We start from the raw sequence: 24,290 nt of genomic DNA, 5'->3' as shown, positions 1-24,290 counted from the left end.
CGGACCTACCGGTGTAAAAAAAAAAAACTTAAGTGACTACAGAAACATCCAGGAAAGTGGAAGTGGTCCGACATAATGGATGCTATCTAGACCGGCGAGCAATGGGAGGGAGAGTGCCCTGGACTCATCCACGGCCAGAGTCCACGATGGAGGATGGTACGTTTTGTTACTTTAACTCTATACTCTGCTTGAAAACTTCACTTTATTTAGTTGACCAGCTACTGGATAGCTTGCTTCTAAACAACCAGGCCAATTTAACCATTACACTTGTGTAACATCACCATGCAACAACTGCTTTATGCAGCACAATGAGCTAGTAGCTAACAGCTAGCGGTCGTGTTACTGTTTATTGTTTTGTGTCGCGTTTAAGATGATGTCACGGCAGTAGAGGTGGTTCAACTATGACCATCAGCCTATAATCCCACCCACGTTGAGGCAGCACTAAACAGCAGTGGAAAAGCGAGCTCAGAAAAGTAAAGCGAGTAGAGTCGAGTCGAACCGTAATGTGGAGTGGAAAAGTGCCATAAATCACCTTTGTTTAGGCCAGATTTGGTTCTAAATGGCGTCAAACTCGTTCATTTTCTTCGATTTCGTATAAAGTGTGCAGGGGTCTTTATGGTTAAATTTAAGGATCAGATTTGTCTCAGATGTTCCTCCTAAAATTCCTTTGGAGAAATAAAAATGACATAATGGGTCACTTGTTTACAAGTTAGTGTGGATGGCAATCATGGCATAGAAAATCTGGTCTTGAAAGAATTTGAATAAAGAAACGTTTGAGTTCATATTGAAATCTCTGAATGTTGATCGCAGACTTGCAAATCACTTGTGTGCAAATCTGATCTGAATGGGTGATATTACGGTTTCTTTTTTACTTCTCTTGAAAAGCAGAAGACTTATGCAAGAGTATCAATTTGAACTTCATGAGATATTTAAGAGATCTCATTTGTAGTTTTTCATGGGACTGGCATCATGTTTATACAATCAGTGCTATTGTAGAATGTTGCTAAAGAATGGAGAGTTTGCAAGGTGAAGTTGTGCACCTTTAGCTTATTTTCTTTGCGGTTGACGATGACGGCAGTGATCTGCTGATCCATGAAAATGAGGATGGTGACCAGCAGTGCGGGCACAAAGCTTGCCACACATATCCACCAGGGGTTCTTCCCAGAAGGCAAGACAATCCAACCACGGTCTGAACGAGTGGGCTACAGAGAAAGAAACAGAATGGTCAAAGTTATTATAGCACTTGCAACTCTTCAGAAAAACCAGCATATACCAGCCTATAGGTGGTCTTAGATGGGTTAAGCAGGACTCCCAGCCTGGTCAAGCTGGTTTTCAGCTGGTTTAGTTGGTTGGCCAGCTGACAACTGCCTAAATTCCTTTCAAAACCATTAAACCAGACTGGCCTGACCAGTGGAAACCAGCCTGGTGGCAAGCTATGGCCAGCAAACCACCTTCGGATGGTTTAAGCTGTTTTGTGTGTGTGTGTGTGTGTGTGTGTGTGTGTGTGTGTGTGTGTGTGTGTGTGGTGGGGGAGGGGGTTTGCTAAAAAACAAAAAGCTTAATATCATGTTTTGTATATCACACTGGATTCAAGTTATGTTAGTATACAATTATGAAGAAATGCACCATTATAATCAACCTGAATGAAGTCAAAGGGGATACGTATGTAGCTGCAGCACAACATACCTTAAATTCAGTTGGCACAATCAGTTTAGGTGTTTTAAGCCCCAAAAACATATCAAGACCAACAAATGTCATGATTGATGTGAAGATTGCAAAATCACTGATGAGCTTCCGAAGCTGCAGATTTAGGGGAAAAAGAAAGATGGACATAGATGTTGAAAACTAGGCAGACACATTTACAACTAGAAAAGATCAGAAGAAATGCTTTAATGCACACAGATCACAAGGGAAGATTTCAAAATGCAATCCATAAAAAGTCTTTCCAACAACAAAATCATGAAAATTGTGTTATAATTTAGCTACTCACCCTCATGTCATTCCAAACCGAAATAACTCTCAATGCATGTGCTATATTCCAAGTCCTCTGATGTCATACAATACAATAGCACAAATCTCCTTTTTTTTGTTTTTTCTTCATTTTTGGAGCTTACAAGTATCCAAAGGACGTCATACGGGTTTGGAACAACATGACGGTGAGTAAATGATGACAGAATGTACATTTTTGTGTGAACTGTCCCTTTAAGACAGACAGGAAGACACATTATGGACCTTTATCTGTGTGGGCACATGCAGTTTGGGAGTCTCCAATGACATCACATAATCCAGACCACAGAAGACCAGGATGGATATAATTATGGCAAATCTGCCATCAAAGTGCGGCACTTGGAGAAAACATAAGGAACCAGAAGAGAGTTGGGAGAGGAGAACATGGACAAGGATAAGGAATACTATAGACGATCTGTACCAGATCATACAAGGTGGTTTTTGAAACATAGGAATACACAGAGAAATCTGGGAATATATGGGGAAAACAGTGTCACAACAACTGTATCCATCCCAATCCCATGAAAACTATCCAGGCCAACCTTTGTGGGGAAGTAACGGCTGGCCTTGAACTTCTTAAGTGAGATGGTCATGGAGTAAGTTCCAATGAACAGGATGAAAGACATGAGCGCCAGATCAGGCACGTATTTGCAGGATTTGCCCACCAGGGAACCACCAAACTTCAGACAGTCTTTCTTATTCAGCTGACTCCAGTCCAGAGCCGTGAAGTTGAACTGAGTGGAGGTGTGAGGTCATACGTGTATACAGAAACAGAGTGAGTTCAGTTTAAGTTTGATATATCTGATATGAAACACAAATTTCATTTGCTTGTGAAAGTTTCAGCTCACCAAAGCGTAATCAGTGATGTTCTCAAGACCTGATGCAATAGAAGTGTTGAGAGCCAATGGATTTACTACAACAGAAAATAAACAAGCATTTACAGTGTGTTTATGTTTACTGACAAGTGTAAGTGTCACTCTCAAAATAGGATAACATACAATAACAGCTTAAGGAAAATAGTCCCCCAAATTGACTGACCCTCATGCAATCCCAGAATTGTATGACTGTCTTCTGCAGACCACAAATTAAGATTTTCAGAAGAATATTTCAGCTTTGCAGGTCCATACAATGCAAGTGAGTGGTAACCACAACTTTAAAGCTCCAAAAAGCACATAAAAGCAACATAAAAGTAATCCATATGGTTAAATCCATAGCTTATGGAGTTATTTGATAGGCTTGGGTGAGTAACAGATCAATATTTAAGTCCTTTTTTACTATAAATTCTCTTCCCTGCCCAATAGGGGGTGATATACACAAATAATGCAAAAAACTAAAGAAGAAGAACTCTTTGGAGAGAGGAGCACTTGGTGAAAGTGGACATTTATAGGAAAAAGGACATAAATATTGATCTGTTTCCTACCAGCACCTATCATACGACTTCTGAAGACATGGATTAAACCACTGGAGTCGTCTGGATTACTTTAATGCTGCCTTTATCTGCTTTTTTTAGCTTAAATGTTTTGGACCCTGTTGACTAGCAGTGAGAGGACCTACAGAGCTGAGATATTCTTCAAAAATCTTAATCTGTGTTCTGCAGAAGAAAGAAAGGCATACACATCTGGGCTGGCATGAGGGTGAGTAAATGATGAGAGAATTACCATTTAATGTAAATGTTCACATGCTGATACTTACTTCAGTCAGAAAGGTGCCAATTTGATTGTGGGCAACAAAAACAAACATGATACAAATAAGTTAGTGGTCACAACAAGTTAATACTGTATGTCATTAATGTCAACATGAAATAGAATTTGCCACCCATTTTACTTCCATAATGTGAAACTTTTCAGAGTAAAAAGAAAACTCTGCAATAAATAAATAAATAAATAAAACAAAACAATAAAAGGATTTAGGGCAGGAATTGATTGGACCATCAAAAGGGGGTTTCCATCCCAGAATGGAGCCAGACCTGAATATGAGTTTGCACTCGATTGTGGAGAGAATAAACATTTTGTCCCAGGAACCAGGGCATATTTATTTGAGCTGTCATGGTGACTGGGACATAGAGGCTGAAGATCAAGTTCATTTTCGAGAGCATTGTGACATCCCAATGGTATTGCTTCTTCTTCAAAAGTATATTAATCAAAAATTACAGCACTAAATATTACTAACGTTTTTAAAAGGGTGCATTACCTACAACACTTAAGCATTTAAGGAATAGCTCACCCAAAAATGAAAATTCTCTCATTATTTTCTCACCCTCATGATATTCCAGATGTGTGACTCTCTTTCTTCTGCAGAACACAAACATAGATATAGTAGAATGTAGAATTTCTCAGTACTGTAGCACCATTCCATGCAAGTGAATGGTGGCCAGAACTTTGAAGCTCCAAAAAGCACATAAAAGCAGCAAAAAGTAATCAAAATATCTCCAGTGGTTAAATCCATGTTGTTTAGAAGTGATATAATAGATATGGGTGACAAACAGATCAATATTTAAGTTATAAATCTATATATCTCCACTTTCATTTTCACATTCTTTCATATTCCGAAAACTAAAAAGTGGAGATTTATATTAAAAAAGGATTGAAATATGACTCTTTTCTCACCCACAACTACTATATCACTTCTAAACACATGGATTTAACCACTGGAGTTTTATGGATTACTTTTATGCTGCCTTTATGTGCATTTTAGAGCTTCAAAGTTCTGGCCACCATTCACTTGCATTGTGAGGACCTACATAGCTGAGATATTTTTATAAAAATCTTCGTTTATGTTCTACAGAAGAAAGAATGTCATACACATCTGGGATGGCATGAGGGTGGGTAATTGATGAGAGAATTTTCATTTTTGGGTGAACTAAGTATAACAATGGCTAAATTGCTATTTGGCTATAGGTTAACATTAGTTTCCCCAACTGCACAACCTAGGTGACATCAGCTGAAAAAGAAAGTGGTTTCAGAGGAGGAGTAGGATATTATAATCATGCTCAACAACACCAGAAACATGTTTTGAGAAAGTGAAAGGGTCAATTTTGATTCTCCTGTTTCACCAAACCAGATTGGCTGAGATTGTGGTCTGCTTGGGTCAAGAGGTCAGACTCACCTTGACCTGGAGGCTGGCAGTCACACCTGTAGGTAGTGATGTAATCTGGTTTGAAGTCTCGATCGATGGGGTAATAGTTAAAGGATCCCGCCATCTTCTTGAGGGCATCAGAAATGAAGATGAATGAGATCAAGCTGGAGAAGCCCTCCTCAGTGAAGCGCGTCATGTATTTGATGATGTAGCTTGCGTCTGTGGCCACCAGGATCAAACACTGCAGGCATGAGTGTAAGCCGATCCAAAGCCGAAGCTCCAAGTAGTCAATTTCATTGTTCCTGAAGTTAAAGGGATAGTTCACCCAAAAATAAAAAGTCTGTCATCATTTACTCCAAGACCTGTATTACTTTCATTCTTCCAAAAGGAGACGATTAGCAGAATGTCAGTCTCAATCACCATCTCTTTTCCATACAATGAGGCAGTCGTTCTGCTTAACATTTCCTTTTATATTTCACAGAACACAACAACAACATGAGGGTGAGTAAATGATGACAGTTTTTGCATTTTTGTGTTAACTATTCCTATGAATCACCATATTCAGTGAAAGACCATTGAGTCCAAGCTTCACTCATGGACTGATAGACAAAATATAACATTTTCTAAGAAAATGTGCAAATATTCTATTTGAAATGAGATTTTTTTTCAATGCCATTAATCAATTATGTAGCATTATTATAATTATTTTAATTTATGGTTAAAAGCTAGCCATGAGATATCACCGTTTTCACTTGAACAAGAGCTTTAAGACATCACTTTGGATAAAAATGCCTGCTAATTCACACTACTTGACTTAAGTTTAGATACATTTTTTAATACCATTTAAGGCTTTACTAAATCACAGGATGTTGTGCTCACTTGCTGAATTCATAGAGCAGCTTCTCAAAGATCAGTATGGGTCCTGTTGAGCTGAGAATGATGAGCGGTTGACCGGCAAACAAGCAGAAGACCGCACCTGCCAACGCCGTGCCCAAAAAGCTTTCCATCACACCCTGTAAAATCAATGAAATCTGTCAGCTGATATTTGACTTTTGAGATCATATTTGCCCTATTGGCGTCTGCTTATATAGTAACTATGCTCTTGGAAACCTCATGGAATATTTAGAACAACATCAGCCAATACCGATAGTTCTGCATTTTTTTTATGCTACCGTGCTTCAAATCACTGATAACTAAATAAAATATTTCACAAGAAATATAAATAACAGCTTTATTCTCTATGTTTCTACATGTCTTCTATGTTTGAGTAACTGGTCCCAGTTATAAATAAAACACTGAAACAATAACAGCACATTATTAAGGTAAGGAGGTATTGCCCAAAGTGAAGGAGTTCAAGTAGGCCTACCTCGGGGTCTTGTTCACGAGTGAGGGGACAATGGAGCGGGAGGTTGGCCGGAGGATCGGGGCAGCGGGGGCGGTATTGCACTCACTCTATCGCACCGTTGTCACGAAAAGAGAGCTGAGCCGAAAGGCAAAGCTCTCGATCTACCGGTCAATTTTTGTTCACCTATGGTCATGAAGGCTGGGTCATGACCGAAAGAACTAGGTCACGAGTACAAGCAGCCGAAATGGGCTTCCTCAGAAGGGTTGCGGGCTTCTCCCTTACGCCCGTTTCACACATACTCAATATGCGGCGCGTATACGGTACAGGAGCAGCACGCGCTATAGTGCTTTCACATATGTTGCGTTTGCAGTGCGCTACTGATCCGCAGTTTCTGTGTGCCACAAAATCAAAAATGTGTAAGGAATTTTGATTTTAAACCCAAACGTTAAATTTGAGATTGTTTAATGCATTGAAACAGTATGAAAATTCATTTTAATCATTGTGATTCTTTGTTTTACATGTAGTTCGAGTTGAAGAAAAGCTATCGCGCTATATCTGTTGCTAAGAAGGAGAAGAATGAGGCGCATTTGCGTTCACTCTGTCTTTTTTTAGGGTAAAAAAATCATATAGGATGGCATTTTGCAACTTTTGGGACTATAATCATACTTTTTTGTTTTTCTTGACCCTGTAATTTAGTAACTGTATAGAACACATTAACTGAACTTATGCGTACATGATGAAATGATTACAGTTTATTGACAATCTATGTGTATTTTAACGTGAACAATGCGCTGCCACTTTAATTCAGTGCAGTGCAGCACAGCAAAAATAGACTCGACCCATAAACCTGTATACGCACCGCAACTGGAACGGATCGACGGACTGCATCCGCGTGCAGTGTAAAAGCTCTAACCTGTTAACATGGGTACGGAAAAATACGCACCGCATACGCACTGCAAACGGAGTATGTGTGAAACGGGCGTTAGAGATGGGGTGAGGAGCTCAGTCATCCGTGAGGAGCTTTGAGTAGAGCCGCTGCTGCTTTGCGTCGAAAGGAGTCAGTTGAGGTGGTTTGGGCATCTGGTAAGGATGCCCCCTGGCCGCCTCCCTAGGGAGGTGTTTCAGGCACGTCCAGCTGGGAGGAGGCCTCGGGGAAGACCCAGGATTAGGTGGAGAGATTACATCTCCACACTGGCCTGAGAACGCCTCGGGGTCCCCCAGTCAGAGCTGGTTAATGTGGTTCGGGATAGGGAAGTTTGGGGCCCCCTGCTGGAGCAGCTGTCCCCGCGACCCGACTTCGGATAAGCGGTTGAGCGGTTAAGCAGGCTCATATTAAATTGAGTTTTAACGGTAGTTCCACCTTGTGAAATTCTAGCAGAGAAAAGCTAACATATCTTACAAAACTCTGTGGTCAAAATATTTCCACACAATAGACATTCTCAGATGCATTTTTTTAATCACCCTTTTGCTGTTTTTAAATTTTTTGTCCGATGTCGATGGTGCAGATTATTGCTTTTATCAGCTGATATTGATGTTTGGAGGATACATTTGAGCATCTCTATTTTCAAATATTATTGTGTAAATATTATTTAATTTTACGTTTATATCATGTAAAATAAGGCCAGAAACATACTCTACGCCAGGGCTGGACTGGTAATCTGGCATACCGGGCATTTTCCCTGTGGGCCGACGCACTTTTGGGCCGATCAGGGGAGGACTGGCCATCAGGAGAACCGAGCGGGCCGGTGGGTTGGCCGCGAAATGTGGCGAATGGGCCGCGACAAGCAAAAATAAGCTGCCGCGTTATGCAGAATGGACCACAAAACGGAGGTGCGCTATGAAGAAAAGGACAACGAACAGAAGAATATTTCAGCTCTGTAGGTCCTCAAATGCCAGTCAACAGGGTCCAAAACTTTGAAGCTCAAAAAGTATACACAATTTAGCATAAAGTAAACTGACGACCCCGGTGGTTAAATTAATGTCTTCAGAAGCGACAAAATAGCTGTGGGTGAGAAACAGATAAATATTTAAGTCCTTTTTATTATAAATCTCCACTTTCAGTTTCACTTCCACATTCTTCTATTGTTTTTGGCGATTCACATTCTTCATGCATATTATTCATGCAAAAATATTGATCTGTTTCTCAACCAATCCTATCATATCACTTCTGAAAATATGGATTTATAAATATGGAGTCATATGGATTACATTTATGCTGCCTTTATATGCTTTTTGGAGCTTCAACCTTTTGGTCACCATTCACTTTGGACGGACCAACAGAGCTGAAATATTCCTCAAAAAATCTTCACTTGTGTTTTGCAGAAGAAAGAAAGTCATACATATCTAGGATGGCATGAGGGTGAGTAGTGAACTATTCCTTTAATATGCACTCATGCATTCCTGTGGTGATAACAAATTTGAGTACTTAATATGCAGCTTTAACACCCCTTGTCGCAATGCTGAGAATGCAACACATATGTGCATTTTGCTATGAATTCAGTCTGACACATTTCAGAATGCAACAATGCATGAAATCAAGCTGGCATAGCTGGAAGGGTTTGCGTTCACATACTTAATATTTGCTTCCGGCCTATGGAATTATCGGCTATTGCCACTATGCATTCTAAAAACAGCATCGGCCACTGACAAACATTTGAACAGGCTACAAATAAATTACTTGGTAGTTGTCTGTTGCGTCCCCCAGAAGTCCACCAAAGGTGATGGCGTTTGTGATGCAGCCCAGGTAGATGAAGAGCACAGCGGAAATAGACTGGATGTGGAAGCCCTCATAGAAATCACTGAACAGCCACGGCATCTTCCGCTTGATGTCCAGCCATAGTCCTCCACAAAATCTACCAAAAACAGAAAAAGCGTCAAACTTCAAGGCGCAGTACGTCTACTAATCTAAAACTAGACATTGACAGAATGATACCGGCCAGTGAACTTCAGCTCCTCTCCAAGTTCATGAGGAGCAGGCATCTCCTCATCTTCGGCAGATGCTGCACCTCCTCCTGCGTTCCCATTCGGCTGTCCAAGTTCATTTAGAGAAAAAACTGACTTCCTGCAGAAACAAGTAGAGTTAACTACTTGCATATCCCTAAGACATGATGACAGACTTTCTCTCTAAAGCCGCACTTGGCATTTGAAGACAACAGTGATGATGATGATGTGACATATCAGGTGCGTTTTCTTTCCGCCGCCCGCAATGTAGTGAAGTTCCATCACTATAGACTATTTATTAGATTATATACTGTTTTATTATACAGGGTGCAAATACCATATGCCACAATTTACAACATATGTAATTTAATTCTATCTTATTCGTTTGCACAGACTTTCAATAAATATATTTATTAATTTGTGCATTTGACGTGTGTTTGGTTAGTTTAAAAATCGTTTTTTGTACTTCTGAAGTAGTTATACCTGTTCTGATAAACTACAGTTTATAGTTTTGCATTTTTAAGCATTATGCTTCAAAATAAATAGACTTGCTTATTTGCACAATTTACAGGTGCACTTGAAGGTAGGAGGGCCCCATTTTGAAAATCTACTTAGGGCCCCCAAAATGCTAGGGCAAGTCCTGATTTGTATGTTCTGAGTGACACAGACCTGGTTTAAAACAACATGAGGGTGAATAAATTATTACATAATTTTCATTTTTGGGTAAATTAACCCTGTAACACTTTGGAGCACCAGATAAAATCAATGCAATTTTTGTAATGAATTTTACTTATCTGCTAAAAGGCAAGTACGTAAAAGTGCCATACCTAAACTATCTAAACAAAAGGTCCAAGATTTGGTACCTCATTTCGGCTGAAGGCAGTTTCTTTGGCGGTTCGATGCGGATCTTGGGGTCCCACTCTCCTGGTGGAAGAACTATGACCTCATCCAAAAACTCATCAATACCAGCAATCAGGTCTTCACGATCTCTGGCTTTATAGGCCACATCACTGAACAGCTACAGATGGAGACAGATTTGGGTAATTCTATTCTTAGGATGCTTACGTATGGGATACAGTTTTACTGATGTTTAAACAAACTATTTTCTCTTACATCGTCAACCATGAGAGTGGCCATGGCACGACCGATCTCATTGTAGGACTTGGTTTTGCCATTGGGACCAAGCAGCACAAAGAGGAACCTAAGATAAAGACAGGTTAGATAAAGACAGGTTCTTAGACTGAGCAGTTAAATACAGTGTACTTGATAAAAGATCCAACAAAATCGAAATTGTGAGTTTTGTGGCTTGTAGTCCATGTCTGTTAGCTTTGAGGTCATCGACTGTATGCTAGTACAGTGATTCCCAACTGGGGGTACACAAACACCACAGCGGGATGTAAAAGAATTTTGAATCTAAAAAAATAAAAACAATATATTAGCGGTGGGTAAAAATATTGATTGATGTAAAAGTTTAACTCTCTTTGTGCAATGTGTGTCCAAAGACCAGATCCACGTCATCCATTAGTGGCATTTGTTTTTTATTCCTTACTGCTTTTGACAGTCAGTTGTTATTTTTTGGTTTATCCCATTTTATCCCCAATTTGGAATGCCCAATTCCCACTGCTTACTACAACCTCGTGGTGGCGCGGTTACTCCCCTCAATCTGGGTGGCGGAGGACGAATCTCAGTATCCTCCACTTCTGAGGCCGTCAATCCGCGCATCTTATCACGTGGCTCACTGTGCACGACACCGCGGAGACTCACAGCATGTGGAGGCTCATGCCACTCTCCGCGATCCACACACAACTTACCACGTGCCCCATTGAGAGCGAGAACCCCTAATCGTGACCACTATGAGGTTACCCCATGTGACTCTACCCTCCCTAGCAACCGGGCCAATTTGGTTGCTTAGGAGACCTGGCTGGAGTCACTCAGCACACCCTGGATTCAAACCCGCGACTCTAGGGGTGGTAGTCAGCGTCAATACTCGCTGAGCTAACCAGGCCCCTATTACAGTCAATTGTTGATCAAAAAGAACAAAAAAAGAAACATTAATTCTAATTAAACACAGCAGGAATGAATGCGCTAAAGTAACCCTACACATCCTCTCTTGTTATAATGCACTCACTGGCTAAACAGCTGCCGGTAGTCTTAAAGAGACAGTACCGTTTAATCTCTTGATCCACATATTATTGTAAATACTTGTAAATAGTATTAATTATGTGCGTAAACAATACATATTTAATAAAGCATACATGCAATTCCAAGACATCATATTTATTGATGGAAAACTAAAATAAAACAAATTAATAAATAATAAATAAATTACCTCTGGAATAAATTAACAAATATATTGACCTTGTACTATGGTAATTGTTGAACAACAAAATGCTCTCTAGAATGAAATGCTACCTGCCTCTAAATAAACTGAATATTTTGTGTCTTGTTTTCCAGTAAAAATATCTTAACATCCTTAAAGTAAGATAAGCAAAATTGTGATCAAAAATATATATATATGTACTATTGTTGCAGTGTAGCAATAGCAAGTTGTGTCTTCAGTTGCGCTAAAATTCATACTTTTATTTGGTCACAAAGGAAGTGGAATTTATTCATTTTGAAATTGTCTTTATTGCTTTCACCCAAGCTACATGCTGTCAAGGCTTTTGACTATTTAAAATAACATTTAACCATTTCATGAGGTCTTTAAACAGGGCTAATAAACAGATACTCAAACATATGCAATTTGTCACCTGGTTGGCACAGGGACTTCAGTGAGGCCTCCAAGTGTTGTGGCTTGAGCCAGACGGACGAAGGCCACGAACGGCTTTTCTAAAAAATCCACTTCTCCAATCAGCACATTAGATGCCTCGGCATCTCTGGGGATCTTCTTCATGAATTTATTCTTCAGCTGGTGGGTGACATTACAATGTGGTTATGTTCACAACATGGCTAAAAGTCTTAATGCCTATAGTTGTATAATTGAATGCTCAACAGCATGCATATATGTATGGGTGTGGTGTTCAAGTATCCATTAATTAGGCCATATAGTGTGTCATCTGTAAGTAAGTGGGTTTAAAATTAAACCACATGGCATGCGTCATAAATAAGCACTGAAATGCGTAGGTCATGACATTTCCATGTTGGAAATTTCAGCTTGTGCAGTCAGAGGTTGTGTTCACACGACAGCAGAGCATTGTGCAGCCTCATTCATAATACAAGTATCAATATAAGCTCCATTATCAGTGTCTGATGTGCCCGCTTGTGACGGAAATGGCAAACGCCTCTCATTTTTTTCCAACAGCAGATCAATAATGTTACACAATCACCAGGGACACAAAGCATGCAAACACACACACACGCACACACACGCACGCACGCACGACGCACACGCACACACACACACACCATCTGTATCATTGCCATGAAAGAATAGTTATAGAATGGTCTGTGATTACCCGTGTAATATTTTAATGCTACTTTCAGAATCGTTTCACTTTCTGCCACTGATAAACAAGCTTCTTTCTCACATACTGCATGTTTTGCATCTTTTCCCATTGTTTGCTCGTGTTATGTTGTATTGAGTTGGTGAGGTACTGTCTGGCCCCAAAGAGTCCTTGGACACTTAAAGCCATAGTTCCAGCAAAAATGAAAATTCTGTCATCATTTATTCACCCTCAAGTTGTTCCCAACCTTTATGACTTTCTTTTCTTTACTCAAAGTAAGCACGCTGCTGTAGGCCCTGACGAACTCGTGGGGGGCACATTAAAGTGACCTGTGGGTGTCACTCTGTGGAGAAACTCAAGTCGACTCAGAATCAGAAAGGGAGAGGATTAATGCTACACAATTTTAAGCCCGATTTATGCTCGCCGACAGTTTTGTGGAGATCGCCGACAAAAGCATGAATTTGTGGGCAAATCGGCGCTCGCTCCTGTGAGCGACGATCGCAGCGTATGAACTACCAAAGGTGCGATTTGAGAGAAGCAACGATGCATCGCCGATGTCAGCGAGATATCTAGAATGTTAAATATCTGGACCTGTCTGCGATTCCAAATCGTGCAATGTGAAATGTGTGTTAACTGAATACAACAGCAGCGTTAACTTACAGCCAATGAGAGAGCAAGAAACGGGGCACAGGAAGTTTCAGTGGGAGGAGTCCTGATGTACCTGCAACAGAACTTCAACTAGCATGTCTGTGATATTAAGAAAGACTCATTGGACTGAAGAAATGGAGGAACAATTAGTGGAACATTGTTTCATCTGAACTGTTGCACAACTATGTGGAGAAGGAGAAGAGTTGGAGAGAAACTGTCCATTCTCTTGGACAGTCGGGTTAAGAAATAGTTTGATTTTACAGTAGGAGCTACTTTTTCATATTGTAACCAATAAAATATATGATGACTTGAGCGATTAAAAACATATTCATATCATACTCTGAAATGCATAACATATGATCATGCATTTGTTTTCGTATCTCGTATCACTTCTCGTGTGTAATCTGTTGGGAAATGTAATTTGGAGTCCAGACAGAGTCGTTGGGGATTCGTCAATAGTGAAATGTCTTGAAATGTGTTCACCCCTGTTGCGGATTCGTCGTGTAATTTGAAAGACAGACAGTTGTTTAATATGAACAGTACCACGATCCGACATCTTTGAAAGTCGTGTAGTGTGCAGGAGGCATAAGGGTGCTTTCACACTTGGTTCTATTGCTTGGACCGAACCCGAGTTCGTTTCCTCCCTCCTGCGGCTGCCCCAGCTGGTCTCTGTTCACATCATATTTTTTGGTTCTGAACCACGGTCCGATTGTGTCATCAACGTGAGTAAAATCGGCAGCTGTTTACCACTGTAACTAGGTAACAACTTGAGAAATGTCACTGTGTTCAGTGCAGTATTAAAGTTTGTCTCTTTGGATTTACCAGGAAAACTTGCCATGCACAAAACAAAACTATACCACAGATGCACTGAATGTACAACGATGTGATGTCTGTCTGTCTGTCTGTCTGTCTGTCCGTCTATCTATCTATCGGTCTGTCGGTCTGTCGGTCTGTCTGTCTGTTTGTCTATCTATCTATCTATCGGTCTGTCTGTCTGTCTGTCTGTCTGTCCGTTCGTCTATCTATCTATCGGTCTGTCTGTCTGTCTGTCTGTCTGTCTGTCTGTCTGTCCGTTCGTCTATCTATCTATCGGTCTGTCTGTCTGTCTGTCCGGTCTGTCCGGTCTGTCTATCTGTCTGTCTATCGGTCTGTCCGGTCTGTCTGTCTGTCTGTCTGTCTGTCTGTCCGGTCTGTCTGTCTAGTTCTGACAGCATTTGAGTGATACATACAGAGATTTTACAGATCTTGTAATTACAGATCTATCTCTCTGCATAAAATATAGAAAATTCCTCCTCATATGCTTCTGGGACCCCTGACACAAAGCTTTTGTTTCCAAAATCTTTCAGTCACCAACAGTTAATTTACCCTTTTCTGATGAAAATCCATTCTTGCGGTTGTGTAAAAATAACACATCACACTATGAGAGACTGTTGTCGTACCTGGTCAGTGCTCGGCGTATCGGAAATATCATTCATACTGCGGCACTGAGAAGGATCTGGAACGCAAAAATTATACACTTCGATTATAAATGTAATTGATTATGTTGATACTTATATACTGTATATAATATGTACCATGGAATTTGCATGGTACTACATAGAATATCATTGTATCAGCATGGTATGATATATGAAATGTTATTGTCGACTGTTTTACTGATCAATACGTGCACAAAGTTCCCAATGTACAGAAACAAATAGTGACAAAAACGAGTGGATAAACCAAAGTCAAGATCTTTTTAATAATCTCTAATCCTCAGAACAATGGCAGAAATGCAATGCTGTGTACTTAAAGAAGTGTTATTCACCTCACACGCACAACACACACTAAATGTGAAACACTCCTTGAGTGATGTTTGCTGTAACTACAAGACGTTAGTGAGTGTTACCATGGAAAATATAGACAGAGAAGTCCAGAGATCTGAATACAGACACAACCAGTCAAAAGTTTCGACACATTTCTCTGAATTTATGTTTCTGACGTTGATATAAAGGCTTATTGTTATAGAATATAACTTGTGACTATGCATGAATTACTGTACTGAACTAAATGTAAAAAATACAAATATACAGTCAATTTATATTATAAATATGTTAGTGTCCCAAGTTTTGACTGGTAGTACACAAGACATAAAGAAACAGAGTCCCAGACTCACGCAATCTGCTGAGGCCACCGTTCCGACGAGCTCGCAGGTCCTCAGTGGAACGGTGGAAACCAGATCCAGCTCGAGGACTGGGACACGGACTGCGGTCTGACACAGACCCAAGATCAGACAGAGAGAAAGAAAGAAAAAGTGGGAAATAAGCTGCAGGATAGACAAAATTATAATAATAAAAACATTTTAAAAATATGTGGAAACTTAAGAAATGAAAAAAGTGTTTAGAAGAAATATAAAAAAGTACAAATTATTTGAATAAATAGGGTCAAAGGGACAATGAACTCTGGGAGACAAGTCGAACACTGTGTGACTTCACCTACCATGAAACCAACAGATACAACAGATACCAGATAGATATGTGCTCAATGATGTCATAATACTTCAAACAACAGTATTACAACATAGGAAAACATAATTTTCTTATTCAGAATTTTTTGTCTTGTTTTCCAAAAAAATATCAAAATATTCTGAAAACAAGATGAATTTACTTAAAAAGAAAAATGTCATAAGATATTAAGTCTTGTTTTAAAAGTAATGTAACAAAATATAAACAGGTTTATACTTAAAGGAACAGTTCACCCGAAAAATTAAGTTTTCTCATCATTTACTCACCTTCATGCCATCCAAGAAATATATTACTTCATATCTTCTGTTAAACACAAATTAAGATTTTTAGAAGAATATTTCAGCTCTATTGATCCATACAATGCAAGTGAATGGTGACCAAAAATGTTAAGCTCCAAAAGCACAGAAAGGCAGTTGTAGAGCAGAGGAGGGCGGGGCCGGGCTGGAACAACGCACGGGCAGGTGAGGGATAAAGGCGGCCGGGACGACGGTTGGAGAGAGAGAGAATTACAGGCAGCTGCTCTGTGTTTATGTTTGTGTGTTTTTGGTTCGGTTTATTATTAAAACTATTATTTATATCGTCAAGCAGGTTCTTGCCTCCTTCTTTCCCTTAACCTGTTTTACACTGGTGCCGAAACCTGGGAAGGAGGAGGGATGCCCGTCGCGGAGTCCTCGACACTGCCGTCCACTCAGGGGAGCACCGCTGCCATCCGCCGGGGGACAGAGTAGCCTGGATGCGGGGAACAGCCACTGTCCGCGAGGCGAGTGGGTGCTGGGCTACCCGACCACCTGGAGCGATGGAGCCGCTGCCAGGGGTGGAGGATTGCCCTGCCGTCGCCCAGAATTGGGGTCAAAAGAAGACCACAGTCCGCGAGGGGAGGAGGGAAGTGACGGGGCCCCCACCCCCAAGAGATGGAGGGGAGGGGGGTTGTGTACGTCATGCCGAGGCCTGAGGCAATGCCTGGAAGACTGTAGAGCAGAGGAGGGCGGGGCCGGGCTGGAACAACGCACGCCCATTCTCGCCTCCTCCTTTCCCTTAACACAGCTTTACAGCAGTATAAAAGTAATCCATAAGACTCCAGTGGTTCCATCCTTTTTTTTTTTTACTATATATTCTCCTCCCTGCCCAGCTGATGGCGATGAATGTGAATGCGAAAGTGAAAGTGGAGATTGATAATAACAAAAAGGACTTATATATTGATCTGTTTCTCACCCACTCCTATTATATCGCTTCTGAACACATGGATTTAACCACTGGAGTCATACTGATTACTTTTATGCTGCTTTTATTTGTTTTTGGAACTTCAGATTTTTGGTACCCATTGATCTACAGAGCAGAGATACTCATCAAAAAATCTTAATTTATGTTCAGCTCAGGTGGTAGTGTGGGTCAGCCACTAATCGCAGGGTTGGCAGTTCGATTCCCGGCCCACATGACTCCACATGCCGAAGTGTCCTTGGGCAAGACACTGAACTCCAAGTTGCTCCCAATGGCAGGCTAGTGCCTTGCATGGCAGCTCTGCCGCCTTTGGTGTGTGAATGTGTGTGTGAATGGGTGAATGAGTCACAGTGTAAATCGCTTTGAATACCGTTAAGGTTAAAAAGGCGCTATATAAGTGCAGACCATTTACCATTTACCATATCTCTTTAAAAGAAATTGCCAATGGGGTTAAAAAAACTAATGTGTTTTTCTTATGAATTAAGCGTATTGTTCTTTGGCAAATAAGCATAAACCGCAAGACATTTTGTTAGATTTTGTTTCAAGCAAATTATTATTATTTTTTTGCTGTGTAGAAAAGGACCCATGTAGGTGAAAGACATTTGACCTCAAGCATGTACAGGTGAGGGGGCACTTACTCGATGGGCTGGATTTGCCGATATCTGCCAGCGAGAGGTGCATCGGCTTTTTGGTCTGGTGACGGTGTTTCCGCAGGAGGACAAAACTGATCTTCTCACGGATCTCTGGATCGACAAGACCCTCTTGTATCTGCTTCTCTATGAGGTCATCTGGAATATATATATATATATATAATAGGAAAGGTAAATCATAAATCAGATCTCTTTAATATAAATTGATCCTCCTAGACAGCAATGAAATTAAAGGGAGGCTTTTTCTGAAGTCTCCAGAGTCTCAGATTGTTCTCCTAAGAAAAAGACCCCAGTAATCTCACATGTGTCCCCTCCAGAGTTTCAGAAGAGATCTTAACAATGTCTGAAACTGTGCTCAAACTTACCAAGATTCTAGTAAACTAGATTCAAGTCTGTGGTCAAAAGTCAGAGATTTCAACATGAAAAAGTCAAAACTATTCTATTCACATTCATTTTAAGTCATCTATTGTGTCATTTGTGCCTACTTTTGTTCTCCTAAGAAACTTTAATATAACTATTTGTGTTGCTCCTTAAATGAAACATAACTCAGAGCTCTATCAAGAGTACTTAGCTTTGAAATAGCCTCCTCTGAGCAATAAAATGTATCCTACATGCTTATATCTAACAGCTTTTCATGTTCTGCAGTTCATTGTGCAGACAGTGTACTGACCCACTATCTGTGGCAGTGAGTATCCCTCCAGGTCCAGCAGTATGCAGCCCGTCTGCAGGCAGGTGCGCAGCTCAAATAGACTGTGCAGAGACAGTGTGGACACATGTGGCTTGCTCCATCTCTCTCCACCCTCCTCCACCTTTTCTTCAAACTTAACCCACCTGACCCAAGACATGGAAGAAACAAAGTTACATTTGTTGCCTTGAGAACGCAATTTTCTTTCATGATAAGTGATGGATGAAATGCATTTTGGCTTTTTTATTTCTATTTCATAAATCAGCGGGTCTTATTTAGAAATAAAGCATTGCAACATGACAAATTTGTCATTACGCTAAACACTAACATTAAGCTGTAGTGCAACTTATAGCTGAAGTGTGCAATTTCTGCGGCACTGTCACCAAACGGAAGTGCAAAATAAACATTGTTTTCAAACAGATTTCCAAATACACCCTCCGTCTTCCATTGGTCAAGCACACAGGTAGCCCCGCCTCAAACTCACGGCATTGATTGGGTCACTGTTGCTGTGTCGAACACTGCGCCGCAGAGGCACAGTTTTCACAAAAAAATATTTTTTTAAATAACACGCAACATAGCTGATTCAAGGAGATTTACCAGCCCTAACTCGCTTGACCATCACCCCTGGCCAGGTCTAAGAGAGGGCTAAGGGGCAATGTTTCTTTTTGCCTCCCTCGCTGGATGGCTAAACGACCAAGGGGTACACCCATCTTAAAACCATATAAAACCAGCCAGCAAAGTAACTGGTTTTAGCTGAATACTCTGACAGGGATTACTGGAAGGTGTAGGAATTATTTGAAAAGCGGGGGTACACATTAAGGCATGAGTGTTTGAAATGCACTTATCTCTAAAATCTTGGGAGGAGGGGGGAAATGTTACATTACCTATATACCAACATCCTTAGAAATGCATGAGATGGTTTTCATAATGTACATAATTGTGTAAGGGGAGTTTTAAGAGCTAAAGAAGAGTGTGTTATTTGTGTGTGTGATCATAATTGTGTTACCTGGCTGACTCTTTCCACTCCATCTCTCCACCCTCATGCTGCAGTGTGTCCATCTCAGTAAAGAGTGTGGGTGTGGGCTCATCTTCCTCACTGAGGATGTGCCGCAGTCTCCCTGCTGCGGGGGACACTGTCACACACGCATGCACAAAAACAAAGTTTAAGACGGTTTGATTAAATACAAAGTCAAGCATTTATTTTGAAATGCAATAATAATAGTGAGGTTTGCTTTAGATGCAGTCAAATGTCAAGATTTTTTTAATGGAAGTGTAATGAAAAACAGTAATATCTGACCCAGCTCTAACCCGCTGTGAAATTAAATCTAAATATGACAGTCTAGAGCCATTTTGATCTACAGGCCATCATTCTTAGCCACATCTAATCAGATTGAGAATTGTATTTATTGCAGCCAAATTATAAAACCATGTGATTTTAACCATAATATTCATAGTAATAATACAGGAAAACAAAAATGATGGTATTATAATTCATTATGTTGTGGATATTATGTTTTACTACAAATTCCATAGTACTACTGTAGTAAAACCATGGCCACTACGTGTAAAATTGTAGTAAAACTATTGCTAGAGCACGCAAAATTTAGTTCGAGGGCATGCACGTCCTCTAAGGGACTCCGTAGTGAACTAACCTTCCAAAACCTCTTCACTTTCGCAATATCCCTCCAGAACATCATAAGATAACTCAAATTACAGTGATACACCTTGTGAAATGCTTCTATATTTTGCATTACTTTATAATCTAAAGCAATATTCCGGGTTCAGTAAGTTAAGATCAATCGATAGCATTTCCCACCATGCCACCACAGGGATTTAGAGCTCATTGGGAACTGGGCATTCCAAATTGGGAGAAAAGGGAGAAACATAAGTGTATATATATATATATATATATATATATATATATATATATATACATAAATGAATAAATACATAAATGAATAAATAAATAAATAAAGAGATTGCAGGTCACATTCATAAAGTGGTTTTTTTTTTTATATATATATATAATACAAGCACTTAAATGTGGAAATGTAGAATTGTATTTTTTTTAACAAGTTCCAATGTTGCACATTTTGTGTAAAAATATGTAGCTGACAAGTCATTTCAAGCACTGACAAGTCATATCATTATTACACATGCAATATAACATCATATGGATAGAATGTGCTCTATGGAATGTGAATATTTTACAAATATCTAAAATGTGGTTAAAATCATATAAAACAATACATAATAAAATAAAATTATGTTTCACGTACTAAAAGATGTTGTATTGAATTTAGCTACATATTTTAATACAATGTATGTATTTCATATTTCTATAGAGTATATACTGTATATGCATTTATCATGAACCCCCCAGGTGTCCCAGTTTGAGACTTTCCAAATCTGGTCACCCTATAAGCAATGCACTAGATGTGTCTGGGACTTCAATTATGACACATTTGAAGCTTTATTGGAATGATTGTTCATTGTGTTGCCAATGCATGATGTTAAAACAAAGAGAACAGAAACAATATAATATCCAGTAATTTATTCTGTCTCACTCACTCACTCACTCACTCACTCACTCACTCACTCACTCACTCACTCACTCACTCACTCACACACTCACTCACTCACACACTCACTCACACACTCACTCACACACTCACACACTCACACACTCACACACACACACACACACACACACACACACACACACTTCACTCATTCTGTCATACACCATCAATCAGTGATTTATTTTACATTTCAATTGGAATTGGTATAGAGTTTTGTTTGATGTTCAGTTTTCAGAGTTACGACAAGACTTACTTTGTCATGTCAAATGCACTAAAGAGGACTTTAAAATTAATAAAACAAGAAGCACTGTGGACTGTAATCTATGTATTAAGAATCTGAAGCAAATCCAAAAAGTCTATTCAAAGAAAAGTATCTTTCTTTGATGATATATATATATATATATATATATATATATATATATATATTATTTGATTGTGAATAAATCTTATAAAGAAGCTAAATAAAAGAAAGATATCAAAAGAATAAGCTCGGAAGATTATTTTATACGTATACTATGGTTATAGAATAACCATGTGACAATGGCTTATTCTAATCTGAAGCATAATGCCAGAATCAATATCTAATGTAAAAATTTTTAATATTAATGCCACTTGACTTGAAAAACTCATTAAAATGTAATCAAATTCATCGACTTTATTTCTTAGGTACGGTCCACTTACATAAGCTCCATTGGGGGCTACTAAAACCTGCTAACCTGCCCAAATGTCATGTGCGTCAAATCTGACATTTTAGAGCAATCCATGGATATTAACCAGAACTCATTGCATTATTAGGTGCAAACATGACAATCTTGTTGTGACCAAACTATGGATCTGTGGCTTTTCTTTGGCCCCAGCGGATTATTAGCACGTGGGTGTTTTTCTTCAAGTAATCCTTTTCATGCCCCAGTAAAAATCAGAAATATGCAGCTAGTACAATACACCATCTTATTTTTCGTTAATGTATTTCAGTATTTTGTCATTTGGTTATTCAGTTAAACTCAGTAGATGAGCTGTCAGATATTAGACCTTGGATACTGCAACACTGGATTAAATTAAGGTCACTCAACAATGCAGTCATATGTTGACTGTACAGTGGCTTTACCTTGAAAACAAGTGCCGTGAATAGGGTGAGTTAGCTATTGGTAGAAACTCATTTAGCTTCAAATCAAGTTTCAGTAAATTCCCAAGATGTCAGCTTTTCATCTTGAGGTGAAAAACTTTAGAGGAACTTGAAGGAACTTGTCTTCTTGAAGGTGTTGGTGCATTTAATAATTAAATACCTGCATTTAACATAATAAACTAAAACTAAGACGTTCGACCAGTTGATGTGAAACTGTAAGAGGTATCTGCAGTCTTATTGGGTGAATCTAACGAAACCTGTCTTGAATATGTATGGCTCATATTTTGACACAAATTCCAATATACACAGCTCATTTTTAGGGCCATTCGTGGTTTTTTATTTTGCATTGTGACATTTGTATTTTTTTTATTTTTCATTTGATTTTGGTTTGAAATATGAGATTCCTTCAATTGTCAAAATATTTATTAGTAATGATAGCTCTAGATTACCAAAGGTTACCCCCCCCCCCCCCAAACCAATAGACACTCAAGCAATGTCTTGTTCTTATAAGGTCTAAGAATTGAAACTCCAACCAAACCAAATGTGCTCTGACCAAAAATTTGTGACCAAAACTGTTGTGAATGTGTGAGAAAGTCAAAATGGTTGATGTCTAGGAATTTTAAGTTAGGAAATTAGGCAAAAAACAATAGAAATTAAGTTTTGAGATCTTTGAATATACCTATGCATCTGCTCAGTAGAGTGCTTTGAGTATCCAGACTGGAAACCAATGACTGTATAGAGTCCTGAATGTTCAGTGAAGACCCAACCAAACCACAGAGTTTCTGCTCCATCCTTTAGTACTCCAACTCTTAATTTTACATTGAAAAACAACAATGGTCTGGAAGGACGTTTCTTAGATGTCCAGCTGCACTTCTTTAATTAACCTGTTCACTTCTACGGTTCCCTGAACTCACCCTTTAATTAGTTCCTTTGTGATTTTACATTTCTTTCCACATGGTCCATGTCTTTCTGATGAACATGCTTGTAAGTGCTCTTGATCTTGAAATTCTCTTGTCTGAAATGTTGTTCTTTCCAGTGTTGAATTGAAAGCAGGACAAAGTGCCTTACGCATGAAAGGCCCAACAAGAGCTTTTCTCCTCCTCCAACTTCACTGATCCCTCCCTTTCTCTCTTTCTCTTCTGTCTAAAACCTCAAATGATTCTCAAAAACATTATGTAGGATTTCCATCAATAATTCACTGTGATGGATTGTGTTTGAAAGTCAAATGAACGTATATACATACAGTAACTACCATTGATTCACTCTTAAATATAAAGGTTCTTCAAAGGTTCTTCAAAGGTTCTCTGAAGCACTTTAGGTTCTGCAAAGGGTCATCGTCTTATCAAGAACTATTTTCACTGTATATGGTACTGTATATAAGTTGCTATACAGTTCTTTGGAGACTTCTTATTATATTATTATAAGTTCTTCAGATAAGTGTGTTGGTTTCTGTTTTCCAGGTGATGTGATTTTACATTAGAAACCATAATTGGCAGAAACTATGGTTACCATGGTAAGTTTGTTTAAAGCCCGATCTCCCTGACGGCAAACCACCGTAGGTAGCTAAAACGGAGTTTGAAGTATGCATTTTATAGGATTAAAAACTACTTTTGGCAGCTTTCAAGAGTGAAGTTTCTGCTTTCAACAGTCTAGGTTGGTTTAAGTTGGTAGTGCTGGTTTGGTGCTGATAGACTGGCAGAGCCATGTTGTTCAACAGCAGGTTGACCATTATGCATTATCTGGCATTGCTGGTCAACCAAGGAAATCTTGGTTGAGAAGATATGAATATTCCATACTATAGGACCGCAGTGAGCCATGTTAGCACAACAACACCTGGTTAAGAGAAACTGTTGTAACTCACTGTTGGAGTTGATGTCAGAGAACTGCTCATTGGAGTCCTGGTCCCCTTCATCTGGGTCATATGGTTCCTCTCGATCCAGGTGACCATGCCGATTGTGGTGTCTATCCTGGCTGTCGCGGTCATGGGAATTCCGTGACGTGTGCCTGTGACGTCTGCGCTTTCTTCTGTAGCCCTGTGGCACTGGAACGCCAATGTAGACTGACTCTAAA

At 39.5% G+C, this 24,290-nt stretch overlaps 1 protein-coding gene across 1 annotated transcript in view; it reads right to left on the bottom strand.

Moving 5' to 3' along the window:
• The window catches only part of LOC127635684 (electrogenic sodium bicarbonate cotransporter 4-like), a 37,147-nt gene that overhangs the window by 7,241 nt on the left and 5,616 nt on the right, over positions 1 to 24,290 (bottom strand). The window contains exons 3-19 of the mRNA XM_052115890.1: positions 24,082 to 24,285; positions 19,522 to 19,648; positions 18,501 to 18,661; positions 17,819 to 17,968; positions 15,614 to 15,709; positions 14,898 to 14,953; positions 12,118 to 12,275; positions 10,481 to 10,568; positions 10,231 to 10,385; positions 9,360 to 9,488; positions 9,105 to 9,279; positions 5,962 to 6,095; positions 5,113 to 5,384; positions 2,856 to 2,920; positions 2,550 to 2,741; positions 1,687 to 1,800; positions 1,041 to 1,202 (exon numbers count right to left, since the gene is read on the bottom strand). Of these exons, the coding sequence (XP_051971850.1) occupies positions 1,041 to 1,202; positions 1,687 to 1,800; positions 2,550 to 2,741; positions 2,856 to 2,920; positions 5,113 to 5,384; positions 5,962 to 6,095; positions 9,105 to 9,279; positions 9,360 to 9,488; positions 10,231 to 10,385; positions 10,481 to 10,568; positions 12,118 to 12,275; positions 14,898 to 14,953; positions 15,614 to 15,709; positions 17,819 to 17,968; positions 18,501 to 18,661; positions 19,522 to 19,648; positions 24,082 to 24,285 (2,438 nt within the window). The remainder of the gene's footprint in view (positions 1 to 1,040; positions 1,203 to 1,686; positions 1,801 to 2,549; positions 2,742 to 2,855; positions 2,921 to 5,112; positions 5,385 to 5,961; positions 6,096 to 9,104; positions 9,280 to 9,359; positions 9,489 to 10,230; positions 10,386 to 10,480; positions 10,569 to 12,117; positions 12,276 to 14,897; positions 14,954 to 15,613; positions 15,710 to 17,818; positions 17,969 to 18,500; positions 18,662 to 19,521; positions 19,649 to 24,081; positions 24,286 to 24,290) is intronic.

Source organism: Xyrauchen texanus, chromosome 43 (assembly GCF_025860055.1).
Source record: "Xyrauchen texanus isolate HMW12.3.18 chromosome 43, RBS_HiC_50CHRs, whole genome shotgun sequence".
Taxonomy (NCBI): Eukaryota; Metazoa; Chordata; class Actinopteri; order Cypriniformes; family Catostomidae; genus Xyrauchen; species Xyrauchen texanus.
This window is presented reverse-complemented; position numbering and strand designations above follow the sequence as displayed.